The sequence below is a fragment of the Stigmatopora argus genome, chromosome 1, assembly GCF_051989625.1.
Source record: "Stigmatopora argus isolate UIUO_Sarg chromosome 1, RoL_Sarg_1.0, whole genome shotgun sequence".
Lineage (NCBI taxonomy): Eukaryota > Metazoa > Chordata > Actinopteri > Syngnathiformes > Syngnathidae > Stigmatopora > Stigmatopora argus.
In genome coordinates this window covers 5,173,199-5,187,319 of record NC_135387.1, presented here as the reverse complement: position 1 = coordinate 5,187,319, position 14,121 = coordinate 5,173,199, and the positions used below count along the sequence as shown (strand labels likewise).

Genomic DNA, 14,121 nt, shown 5'->3' with positions numbered 1-14,121 from the left:
CAGACCATAATAAGGCGCTGGCTGCCTTTGCCAACAGCAGATGCAAAGAGGAGAGCTTCAGAAGCAGATGCACCTCCAGAACATTCTGTTCCCCCGGCAGAAGAAGCCAATATAGTGTATTTATCAGGAGGTTGTGCATTATCTAGTGCAATGACACATCACTGAATTATCCCGTGTCTTGGGTGCAACACTATTTTAGAGGTCGTTCGGTCTGCATGTGCGGAATTTGTTTAGTCCACGCTAGACATACTCATTTTCCCCATACAGCAATATGAAGAAAACTATACTGATTGAGTGGTAAAACAGTGTTACAAGCGGTCCTTGACAGAGAACACATCACTCTCCCACAGTTGTCATGGTCAGCCTCAGGGTGTGAAAGGCCTTTAAACAAATATTCTGCTGAAACTCCACAGCCGGGTGCCCACTTCCACCCAATGAGATGTTTATTTTTTTTTAAAAAAAATTTTATATCAGTCTTAAATTTGAACAATTTTATTCGGGACAAAATTCACCTTAACATCTGTATTTCACATTCCTTCCTTTGCTATTTTCTTTCCCTTCACTTACCATCTGCATGGCTGCTTTTATGCTAGCGGCCAAACAGCTGTACTACCATGTGGAGGCCGTATTAGTATGTAAATTAGAGGGAGCACTAGCTTCAGTGCTGGTTTATATCCTAAAAAATATATCATTTTCTCTCTATATATGCTAACATTCTCATCTGGATATCCGTTTTAACAACCTTATTCACATAGCAAAAACAAATACATGGATGTTAGACAGAAGTAACAAATATAATCCCTATATTAACTTTTAATCATGTGCACTATGGCTAGCCGAGGTGAGTGTCATTCGTTAAATAGAACTTAAAAATAAGATTCAGTTTTATTCACCCTCCTTTTTTGTACTGTTATGTGCCACCAGGGGGAGAAAATTTTCCAACCATGCCTGATTGTCTTTCATCTAGTTGATGGTTAAATGGCTTTTTAAGGATTGGTTACGTCATTTGATTTTTTTTTAAATATTATTATTGCATTTGTGCATTTTTTTTTGAATGATATATTTATATTTGTATATGCAATACTTTATACTCTACCTTCATTCACACACAAATATGAATGACTTGGATCTTTGGCCTGGTACTTCATTTTATGAGTACATTGACTTAAGAACCCTTTGTAATCTGCTGGTAATGCTCGAAAAAAAATATAGCACACTTGGTCTGACCCTTGTTGCCCTATCATCTCTCTGGTGTACAAGCTGAGTGCTCCTAAAACCTTGCAATGACAAGATGATCTTCCGCAGCTGGCCATTTTCTACTGAAGTGTTTATGGACTGCGCATCACTCGGCGAAGGTCACGGCAAGATCTTTTAGGGCACGTTATCTGTGATTGACTGGGTCAATCCCGGGGAGGAGTGAGGTCCTGCTGCTGCAATGCTCAATATCAGCCCATGTTAGAATGCTGCAGTTTAATGCATCAGCGGTAGCATTAGTCTGTCAAGAGGTTCTTCACTTGAGGTCATTCACTAGGAATTACTGAGGGGCCAAAGCCGTTTTATGGCCCACAAATTGATGGTACGTTTTAGGCCAATATATGTGATTGTTATTATTTACCTTTTAGAAGTTTAGCATGAACAACAAATACAATGACTTTCCATGACTTACAAACTCAAATTCCAAAGATGGGAAGCATTCATTAACAACATCATCAGGCCAACATTCTGGAGTCTGCATTTTTAAATCTTGCATTTTCAATGGGAGACAGGCTGACAAGCCAGTCTAATACTTGCACGGAAGTCGCACTGTAGTAACATGCAAAATATGGCATGGGAAAAATGGGTTGGACAAGAGTCTAAAGTAGTTTGTAACAGTAAAGAATTCATTGTGACTCATATACAGAGCCTGGATTTAGCCATTTACTTTTTGAGGATGAGAAAAGACTGATTGCTGTCAAGTACTGCTCGGATACTAGTGGCAATTGGAAAGAGTGTAGTAGGATGTTGTGATTGTTACGAGAGAATTTTTGCCAACTCACCGTTTAAATGGACCTGGATGATATTGAGTGAATTACATTCTTTATCTGTTTCTGTCCTTCTGCCTCATCTTCATGTAGACCTAATAAAAAAATGTTAGTTATGTTTGAGGGCCATTTGCATTTCATGCCACCTAATGCTCCACTAATCGCTCTTTCTGACAGGCTCTTTTATTTCCTGAACAAGAACAGAGCTGCTGCCACCCACACTTGCCACTGAATGCTGTTTTACATTCATCAAAAACAACCTTTTTTTCTTATTTTAATGTGGTGGTTTCTTTTGTCATAGTTTAAAATTGACGAAAAAAGTAAAAATGTCTCATGCCTTCTGGATTTAAAAAAAAATGCAAACAGGATACCACAATCCCATAACAAGCTCCTTTGAACTAAGGCTCATTTAAATTAGGAAGTGTGAATGGTGAGAAAATGGCTGATGAATGGTGTGTAGATTAATTTATTCCTTTGTGTCCCCCCACTGCCATTCAGGCTTTCTGCGCCGCCTTTGTGACAGCCAAGGTCCTTCTATATTTTGCGTGGGGCCAAATCGGAATCAGGGGTCAGGGACAAGTCCCGTGGAGAGCTGTTGACACAAAACTGATCCATCCACAATTAGTGTGTTAATATTTACATCTGCATGTTTATTTTCATTTTGTGACTGGAGTATTACGCTACGCTTGCTTGCAGAACTGCCCTATTGTCGTTTGCTTTCTTTCCCGCGACTGGGGGATGAATATTGATGAGAGTTCTGAAATCACCTCTTTTCCATATTGGCAGTGGGCTGAACTGCAGCCAAGAAAGAACAACACTGCATTTGTGTTCAATGGAAAACAATTAGCTAAAGATGTGTTTTGGTGGTATTCAGTTGCGATGGCTCTTTTGAGTACGGCAGCACACAGATGGAAGCCTTGTGGAAAATACATTAATTGTTCCCAGGCTAATTAGGCCTCAACAATTCATCAATTTTATATTGAAATTGTGAATTTAAATGTTGCAATTTTGGAAATCACCAAAATACGACTTATTTGATGTGCACTTGACTAACCCACAATCTTATGTGCTATGAATTGTTAATTTCTTTAAAAGCAGATATTTACATTTTGTATTTTAAACATATAATGCAGATTTAAAAAATATTTATATAACCATGAACATTATCACAAAGGTTAAGAGGTGTTTGGTTAAAAATCTACTTTTCATACCGTATACATTAACATTTATGGCAGCAAGAATCACTGCAAAACTTAATGTGTTGGATTTATTATGGGATGTTTCTATATGTTTTGTAAGCATTTTTAATAAGTAATAAGGCTATGATGATATTATAGATGTATCACATATATCACTTTAGTATCCAAGCAATATTAGTTATAGCTTATAATGTTTTGATAGTATGATGCAATTATTTGTGCTCATTATAAATATGAATTTTACACTGAAGCTTGATTTGAAGAAAAATGTGAATCTAATCAAAATTGCAGTGTCGGCCAGAAAACTTTAATTTGTATGTTTTTTTTATTAATTCAGCCCTAAGGTTAATGATATTCCTCCCATCTTTACTTTCTACATTCATGTGATTTCTCTACTGCCACTTCATCGCAACCACTGACTGGAAACCAATCTAGAGGGTAGTCCACCTTTTGCCCTGACAAGGACAAGAGGTGTTGAAAACGAATAAAATTTCTGGACCACTTGCTTGTTGTAGCAAAGCTACCATTCTTTATGAATAGATTCCAAAGAGTTTGCCTGCTTAACACATCCATGAACACATGTGGATCACATAACATTGCCGCAGATCCACCCATCTGTTATCCAGCCAATCAAATGCGCTCTTGCTCTGCTTCCGTTTGAAGCTTCACTAGTACGCTAGTGTTGCCCAGCAACCGCGATCGGCACATTTCTGGGAGGTCCTGCGCGGATGGCAGTGCCTGTCAGAAGGAAACTGATCGAGCAAGGGCGAGAGGATGAAGAGAAGGCATTCGGAATTTGGCAGGACAAGACAGAACAGTGGAAAGTTTGACCATGACACTGATTATTAAGACTCTTCCTTCTCACCTTTGCTGGATGAAATCACGTCGGGCAGGAGCCGTGGAGTCTCAAAGGAACCTGTGCTGACGCACAGTGTGGAGCCACAATCAGAGGACACACTGACTGACCTGGATTTCTGCTAAATGCTGTCAAAAACAGCCAATACTAAGCTTCTTTTAGAGCCTGGCACCCGGACATAAACACCGGGTTCAAATAAGTCCGTAAAGGGTTCCCAGTGTGCTTGTTGTTAAAGGTTTTTTTTATCCAGGAGTGGTGCGGTCGTTCCAGGCAGGTGAAAACTGCCACGGCTGTCATTCAGTAGCTGAGGTTGAGTCGCGGTAGGAGGATACCTCTCCGATTTCCACGCCAGGAATTCATTGGCTCAAGAAATGAGCAAGGTCCTGTTTATTTGCTGCCATGTTGTCTGTTAATGTTGTCGGGATACGCTGCCGACTTGCCTCTGTCTAAGTCCAGGATGTGGAAGTTTAAAGCGTTTTGCCTGGATTACTGGCATGTGCTGTGCTTGAACCCCCACAACAACTTTTATAAAAGGTATGTTTTAAGACAAACACAGCAGTTTTGGATGTCATATTTGTAAGATGCTTATCAAGACTGGCTTGTGCGAGAACATGCTGCTTCCATAAAGTTTGGTGAAATGCTAGCTGGATTAACAATTGTGGCTTTTCTTGAGTAATGTGTATTTGTCATCATGCAGAATTTTTAATTTTATTAATTTAGTAGAAACTTATTCAGGGGTTAGTGGACAGCAAAAATATGGGTAGTTTTTTCCCCCCATCTCAGTCCCACTCGGAAACTTCTCTTTACCTCTCACCTTTTGCATAATCTTTGCCTCATTGCTAGCCAGTCTGTTATTGCTGCTTATGTCAATCATTTCACAGGATTCCACTTTCTTTTTTAATGTATCTTTAGTACATTTTAGGATTCCCCTGCCTTTCACCACAACATAACTAATGACAGCATGAAACGTAGGGAACAAACTCAATGTTGTTGTTTTGCACATTGGTTACCACATTTGAGATTATTTTAACTACTGCTCTTTGTGTGTTTCTTTGCATATTTGCAATGAAGGGGCAAGTTCCGACTTTGTAAAAAAGGTTGGCTATTGCCCTATAATGCTCTGTAAATGAGACATCCCATCCCCCTGCTGCTGTTTGGGGACTATAAACAAGCCCTCATGTCATTTACCACCTATAATGACAGAGGCCTCAGATGCTCCTTTTATCTAACAATCAAACTCCAGCAGCTGAAACTGAAATGCAGCTGAGACAATTAGTGAAAGCCAATCCTTTTCTGTCACTCCTAATGATTACCTCTTCACCCACTGTCTTGTTTTGTGACAGAGGGTTCAGAAAGGAACTACTAATCTTATTTCTTCATGTATTTATTAACTGAAATGAGGCCATCTTTGTTGGCCTCATCTCGGTTAATGAATATTTAAAATCGAATAAATTAAACGATTAAATTTGCCAGTTAGGATTAAAAAGAATGGGTGTGGGAGCAACTTTAACTATGTGATAATGTGTTCATGAAAAAATATTTGACCCATGCTAGTTAATAATTCATCACAGATTTGAATAGCAGCATCTTTGAATGAAGGCTGCGATATTCCCAAAGCAGGTTCAAAAGCAGTCACTGTAGCCCTGTGTTTGATTTTGGCATAACTATCATCCGACCAGGCAACACTTGATTAGCATAACCGCCTTATGGTTTTGAGGTTGGGGAGTTGAATCCCACCTCTGGCCTCACATGCACTCTGGCTTCCTCGCACATTCTTAAAATATGCACATTAGGTTCATGTTAGAGGAAGACTCTTAATATTTCCACAGATCTGAATGTGAGTATGAATGTGATTGTTTGTAAGTGCCATGCTGTTGTCCAAACAAGCAGCCCTAATGAGGATAAGTGGTTCTGAAAATGAATGGATAGCACTGGGGCCATCCAAGATGCCCTTTAAATGTTGTAGTGGTGTCAGCAATTAAATTTTTCTCCATCTACAATATATGTACTGTAGGTGTATCCACACTTTCGCTCTTTATAGTTGTCCTAATGTTCACATCCACTTATATGAACCTGGCTGTTTATGTAAGTCTCAATTTGTTATTTTCTGGTGATAGTTTGTTGACAGTATTAATTTGATTTATGATGTGAAGTATTCTGATTGACTAACAGTGTGGAGAGGGACTTGTTTTATTTGTTCATTTATCCCATCTCAAATATTTGTAGGTGTACTTCTACCATTATTATTTTTTTTCAGCAATTCCGACACCTTGCCGTACCAATACCATGCTTTCTGTGTGTGTGTGTGTGTGTGTGTATATATATATATGTATATATATATATATATATATATATATATATATATATATATATATATATATATATATATATATTAAATGTATACATTTTTCCCATTGCTTTTTATACTAAATTACTACATACTAGTTACTATTAAGGATTGGTCTGCCATTGGCGGTGCAACAATGACGGTAATTGGAAACTGCATTTCGAAGAGTCCATATCGCACAGCAGTGACCCGATAGTACTCTTTGATACTGATGACACATTTTAAGTGATATTTTGATACCGATACTACTACTACTACTGGTATCGTTGCAACTTACTCTTTTTTTTTTTGTGTTAAATGTTTAACATCTAACAAATGTAAGATATGCTCCAGCACAAAATGATAATTTAAATAAACATTAAATCAAAAGCTACCTGGCCTTGTGTGGAAAAGTAATTGCCTCCCTTGTTAAATCATAAATTAAGTGTTGCTAACCATGTTTTTTGGGATAGATAATTCATTTTCACTGACCCTGATTTCCTCCAAACGTGTTCAATGATTTATCAACTATACTTTGATTTGTCACATCAACTGACTTATTGATAGCAAGAGACATCAAATCCATTTGAAGTAGAAGGGCTTACTTTAAATGCACATGTTTCAATGCCATTGACAAAGCTAGACGTTCAATCCATTTTTCCCTTAAGGGGCGAATGAATATTCATTCACCCCTACCAGCCAAAATGCATTGGCCATGGTGTGCCCACGTGGCAGGCAAAGAGTTAAGAGCTGAACATTCCATAAAATACTCCTGTGAACGTCATAATGTAATGTGCTCTTACCATATTTAGCTAAGCAATATGTAATATAAAAAGGATGGTTTGTGTTAGCCATATGACTGGTCATTAGTCAGGAGTGTACCCCACCCAAAGTTGACAGAATTTGAGGATGGTTGGACGGACGGATGGATGGATGAACAGACAGATGGAAAGGCAGATGGATGGACTTAAAGACATCTATTCACAGTTGCACAGACTACATGTGTCCATAAAGTGTCCCCCCCTGTCATTCCTGAAACATCTCGTATCACAAATTCATCGGAATATCCTATCATGGGCGTAGAACTCATTACCGCTCTCAAAACTTGCATGTCGTCATAGTATATTGCAGTGTTTGGATAAAATCTGTATTTTTACTGAAAACAGCCTCTCCCAGCTGCTGAACTGGCATTCACCCTCCCCTGAGCATGGCCTTCCCATTGCGAACTGTGTTTTTCTTGGACAAAAGCCCACCTATTACTAAGGCTGTATCTCTATCACCCCCTCCCCACCCCCCAACCTTTTTTTTAGTTTAAGCTCACAGCGCAGACCCTGCCCTTGACTGTCAGGCAGCACACATGCATGCTTGGAGAAATGTTGCTCCCCATAGGTTTAGAAGGAACTACACTGAGTTTCTGATAACTAAAAGAATTATGGTGGGTGGAGAGTTTTTGTCTCCAGCTATACATACTAGTTATTTACCTTACTTGCTCATCTGGAATCAGCTGGTAAGGACAGCAAGTTAAAGTTGGGCTTCAGCTTTCTGACTTAAAGCAGGGTAAGAATATGTAGAAATTTGCATGGAAAGGGAAGAATGAGGCCTGCAATTTGCGGTGGAAGGGAGTCAACGCAGAATTTATTTCCGTCGGTCAGTTCTTTACCAGATAGGATTTGAAACTCTGGGCTTTGCACATTTTTTCGGGCATGTCTGAGGTCTACACTGATGTCACTACTGTGTGGAATGCCATGTGGAAGTACTGCATTTCCAGCCGAACTATAAGGTAAGACACCATCTGATGTGTGGGCCCATGTGGATGGACAGTGGTACCAGTGCTGTTTTTTTTTCTGACTGACTGCAGCAATCTGTAAGCTTTTGCTGAAGTCGAAGATAAAATGACACATCCTGTTTGTGCAACACACTATTATGTGTTCCTAAGGGATATCTAGTATCATGTCTTATAAGGAAACAGAGGAACAGTTTGTCTTTGGAACAGTTTATCTAATTAGAGCCATTTAGACTACTTATTTTGCATCAGCCTGAATTTGTTTTACCTTTAACGTATCATCACATTGTTTAATCTACTAAATGTTTATATTTGAAATAAAAAGGTCAGATTTTAAATCATTGACCAATTTATCTGATGTATTATGTACAATGTTGTTTTTCAAGATACATTTAACAAATTCACTGCAATTGACAGTGAGCACATCCAAGAGCGAATAGAGGAAAGATTTGGGTATGTCTTGGCAAGGGCTGTCCGACATTTCAACTTATTGTCTGGGAGGGCTGACAGCGATCATTTGCTGCAACGAAGACGAAATGGATGGGATGTCAGGGCAGTGGTTCTTAACCTGGGTATGATCGAACCGGCGTTCGGTGGAGACTGCCGGGGACATCGAGACACATCGACTCCTCATGTCTATACATGATAACATGCCCTGCTTGACTATCACTGGCTGCAGATGATCACATGACATTTCTTGGCCAATCAGTGCTGCGAGGAATTTATATATCTTGAATTTAAAAAAAAATCATATTTCATTTTACACTAAAGTAGGGTTCGGTGAATGCGCATATGAAGCAGGGGGGGTTTGTTAGCTCCAACAAGGTTGAGGATTAAGGACAACTGTGTAGGGTCATCAATGGCAGTGAATAAGGAACATTTCTTATTCGTTTTTACAGGGATTGTCATCATGTTTTTATTAATATTCTTATGGCACTTCTGTTTTGCTCCATATGAAGTGTAAATTATATTTTAGCAAGGTCATTCATTTTCTGAACTGCTTCACCCTCATTAGGGTTGGGGGGATGCTGGAGCTTATCCCAGTTGACTCCAGGCAAGAGGCGGGGGACACCCTGAATCGGTGGCCAGCCGATCACAGGGCACAAGGAGACGGACAACCATGCACACTCAAACCCATACGCAGGGCCAATTTAGAGTGTCCAATCAGCCTACCATGCATGCTTTTGGAATGTGGGAAGAAACCAGAGTACCCGGAAGAAACCCACGCAGGCCCGGACAGAACATGAAACTCCACACAGGTGGACCGACCTGGATTTGAACCCAGAGCTGTGAGGCCGACGTGCTAACCACTCATCCGCCGGGCCGCCCATTTTAGCAAGTGTTGAGCAATAAATAATACACAAGTATTAATGGTGTACTGTCACATGGGTTTGGGGTCAATGGTCATAATCTACCATAAATGATGACAGGTGAGGGCAATAATTCTGCAGTAATATACCGTTTGAAGCTTCAATACAGAGCAATGATTATTGCTATATGGTTGTGTAGTGTTAGCTAAGTAACTTACAAATATATGTTTTAATACTGGACTTTGGCTATTTTGTGTAGCACTAAAATCAACAAGCGCTTATGTCAGTGTTGCCCCATAGGATTGTTGGTAGTATAGTGCTTTTCTTTGACACTATAATCAGCATATTTACCTTGTCGTAGCAAAACAGTCCAATGTTGTTTCTGCTGTAAATATTGGTACCTCATTTTATTTATTTATTTTTTAAATGGCTTGGTAACATCATAATAAAAAAAAACACATGGTCCAATGTTTTTCCTTTCCCAAATTATTTAAGAAGGCATCAATATGGTATAATAAGAGTTGAGTCATGAATAAAACTGCTGCTTTTAATCTTCTACTTTGGGCGGAGTATTAGTTGAAAAAGTTGAAAAGAAGGAATATAATAGCACACAAACAGTCAGGACACACTTATTATCCATCATAAAGGAAAGCAGTCTCGGGTATTTATCCATCAGGACAGGGATTTTGCTCTTTCGGTAAAAACAAGCCAGTGTCACTTTTGACCTGTACAGGACTCCATAGAAACGGCACAACATTTGATAGGTGTCTTATTCTAGTTTCTCAGAGAACATTACTTATTTATTGTGTGGCCATACCAATGCTACCTTACCCCACTGCAAACATATCAGAGGACGAGTGAATACTCAGTGTGTTAAGTAAATTCTCCTTCGAAGGATTAAACTGACCTGTCAACACTGCTTCATAGGTAAATGGCTTACAAGAGAGAGCTCTAGGCACTCTAATACTGGGGGAGTAGTTGATCAATGAGAGCTGGCGGCAATGTTGTAGATCTTTTGCTTAGTTGCTCTGACTCGAATAGACTTTTGGGAAGAAGCAAGGGCGGGGGCCATGAGGAGGAACTACTTGTAATGGAAATGCAGTGATCTGCCAAAGCGAGCCTGCAGTTCCACTGTGGTGAGTGAAAAATACTCTCCGTGGTGGAAAAGATTAGACATGTCACGGATGCAAGCCGTACTCTGTCCAGAAATGTCAGATCAATTCTGACATGGAGCGGTCGTAATGGTGTTTCTTACGTTTGCCCTTTTTGTAAGTTCTTAGTTCTTAGATTTTTTTGCGTGTATTTTTCTCTATAATTATATAGTATTTATATTTTGAGGTAACCACAGCGGAAAACCACCATTTGCATTTTGAAAAGAGCTTTTGTTACTTTTTTATTCTTATACTCAAATGCTTACCTTGTGTAAAATAGACAAGTAAAAACCCTCTGGTCATTACTGTATGCTTTCAACTGCCGATTGCACACATTAATGCCAATGTCTACAAATATTTGTGTTAGTAATAAGCATAACCAAATGCAACCACTACGGCTTAATCATACAGTCCATGCCAATAGCCCTGTTCGTTTTTGCACTCTGTATATAAAGTGATAATGACAAATTTTGGCCACCTTGAAACCCAGCAGTCAGTTTTCTAGTGCTGCAGTCTTGCTGTCTTAAGCATCCCTGCTGCAGTATCTGTAGCGTTCTCATTAGACTGAAAACTGTTTGAAATGTTAATCAACTGACGTTGTCAGTTTGTTTACTCTAATGTTCAATAATAATACCACAAGAGACATTACTTTTTATGTCACCTTTGATTATGGTGGGAAAGAATTTACACTAGGTCAGCAACTGACAATTATTCTAGCAATTGTTGAATCTGTGGATCACTTTTTCAAGTAATTGAAGAATCAGGGTTCAAAAAACCATTCTGTTCCTTCAGTCAAAACTAAGATTTTTTAAGTTGACTGTAGAAAATGCACAAAACATAAATTATGCTGAAGTTATTGTTTTGCTTTATATAACATAAATAAAATGTAGGACAACATTTAGCATTGAATCTCAAAGTAATCACAGATGTTTGATAGTCTTATTCCAATTTAATACAAAGTTAAGCAGTCTCCTGTTATCAAAAGAAGCTACATATTGGAAAATTATTTACTACATGGCTCTTATTGATTATCAAAAATAATGGTTGTAATGTTAATCTAATTCATCGATTACTTGGCAAATTAATGACCATATTTTCTTGTATTTATGCCGTATTTGTAACTCAAAACCATGACTGAATCAAGAGTTCGTCTTATTTGCGTTCAAATTAGAATTAACATGCACAAAATTGCAAGGAGACAAGGAAACGCCATAACGCAAGACAATGCGGCCGATACGGTCATTTATTTCAAATTAGAAAAAAATTAACAAATTAAACGCTAAACAAAATTTATTTAGATGTATATGAGTGAAATTCAAGAAAAAAAACTATCTTGCATAAAACGTGAAAAAACTCACTTATGCCTGCCATTGCTTACTTAGGGGGCCGCCACCTTACCGTAGTGTGACTACCTACTGGATTATCGCAAATCTAAGGCCTCCGTTGTAGTTAAGAGTTGACCATCTTTCGGCTGGTACGCTACATGTGTTCGTAGTCTTTATCATGTCAGCACATCCCAATAGTTGTTAAGGCTGATCGAAGTTCTTGCGGTCGATCATTAAAATATCGGCCTTGATAACTGCGCAATGTGCATCTCATGCTATTATTGCACTCGGAGACTTGGTGAAAACTTCACCGCTACAGACACACTTCCTGGTTGTACTGCTCATGTGACTTTTTGAATTTGTCCACTTGCAGGTACCTTCCTCTCGGAATGTGCAATCCAGCAGACAATCATTTTGATTCCTACAGTATTTTAGAAATACCATGTGCAATGATTTTTCTCATGATTTTCCCTTCAAAGTAACACATTTGTACTCCCTATTGAAACCAGGAATATGGGGTGAAAATTGTGAATCAGGGCGCATCTTATACGAGAGAAATCGTAAAATTAAATGATTTTAAGACAATTTTAAGGGTACGGCTTATATGGGGAGGTGGTCAATATGCGAGAAAATCAGGTTTCTTTCAATGCTGACACAATGAAAATCTATCAAATAGAATTGAAGCATCAAGTCCCAGTAATGGTACTTTCCTATTGCTTATCCTGATGGAAAGTAACTTTTTCTATCTGATATGTTTATATAAAAAGCTTATTTTACCCTGAATGTAGTAAAAAGTGTTGCACCAAGATATGGTCTAAAGCTTTTTCCCCTCAAATGAAAAATAATGTATTGGGACATAAGAGAGTCGTAATTTTTCATTTGATAGTCTCCATATTTACCTTGCCTAGCACCCCACATGATAGAATGTATTAATAGCACATAAAAAAATATTTCTCATGTCACATTTGCAGCATTTCCAAATGTCTTCTTTTTTTGCTATTGGTGATCAGAACGTGACTTCAGAAACAGTATGAACCATAATACCCTAGCTATTTGTGTGGACCTTTTGGCTTTCATTTGACTTGATGGCATACTGTATTCCTTTGCTTCTCCCCATAGTGGCTGCTCGCAGAATAATGAGGGTGTGTGCTGCATTATCTTATGTAATGGAGGATGAGGGGGTTAGTGAGATGGTGAGGGGCGGTTTGGGGATTACAGAGGGAGGAGTGAGAGAGAAGAGTGATGAGCTCATGCTGGTGCACTGCAGCTCTTATGTGCATTGCTGCCCCCCGTGGTCTTGTTGCCACAATGCAGCACTGAGCACTGATTCATGAATCATTAACTCTTTGCTGTGCTTTGTCAAATTTATCGCTCTGGCACGTGCGTTCGTCGCGCGTGTGTTGAGACGGTACAACAATACAATACTGTTGTGTCATGCAAGTATTAAGTATCATCATCACCTTCTTAATAAGAAACCAAAGTTCCAAGAAGCATTTCGTATGACAGCAATATGGATTTTAAATGATTCGGGATGAACAATTGCAGACAAAGTCTGATATTGGGAATTATGTCACACACGTATAACTGAAAACATTTGAAGAAGAGTTTATGGGAGAAAGAAATCCAAGCATTAAACTGCTTTCAGTGTTCCCTAGTAGTCAAACTGTGTCTGCCTTACAAACTATGCCTCCAAAATGGCCACTGACCAATCATACATCCGAGGGGAATGTCTGGGGCTCCCACCTTCCACATGCTCCTAGATTAAGGACTGGTTAAGTGACCCCAACACGTGAAGCTAGGTCGCGATCTCTCATCCGCCCGCACGCTCAGCGCTGGTTCGCCCCAAGGCTGTGTGCTGAGTCCACTACTTTACTCACTCTACACACACGACTGTAGACCCACGCACCCTGAGAACATTGGGAAATTTGCGGATGATACAACTTTCAACAACTTGGTGCTGAACGTTTCCAAAACCAGAGAACTCATCCAGGACTTCTGATGGAACAAGGCTGCTCTGTCCCCCTTGTATATCAATGGTGAATGTGTGGAGCTAGTGGAGACTTTCAAATTCCTGGGGGTCCACATCTCTGCTGATCTCACTTGGGAAGCAAAAACCACAGCACTTGTCAAAAAGGTGCCACAGAGGACTC

The 14,121-nt window shown here is 39.2% G+C and overlaps 1 protein-coding gene across 6 annotated transcripts in view; it reads left to right on the top strand.

Annotated features, from left to right (window-relative positions):
• Window positions 1–14,121, top strand: part of LOC144079760 (IQ motif and SEC7 domain-containing protein 1-like) — a 128,236-nt gene that overhangs the window by 69,718 nt on the left and 44,397 nt on the right. Inside the window, exon 1 of one of the 6 annotated variants that reach the window (XM_077608329.1) lies at window positions 3,296–4,610. The exons of 4 other annotated variants lie outside the window; for them this stretch is intronic. In XM_077608329.1, the coding sequence (XP_077464455.1) occupies window positions 4,489–4,610 (122 nt within the window). In that variant the 5' untranslated portion in view covers window positions 3,296–4,488. Of the gene's footprint in view, window positions 1–3,295; window positions 4,611–7,787; window positions 8,183–14,121 lie in introns of those variants that run through there. One more of the 6 variants, XM_077608347.1, reaches the window with a different exon arrangement.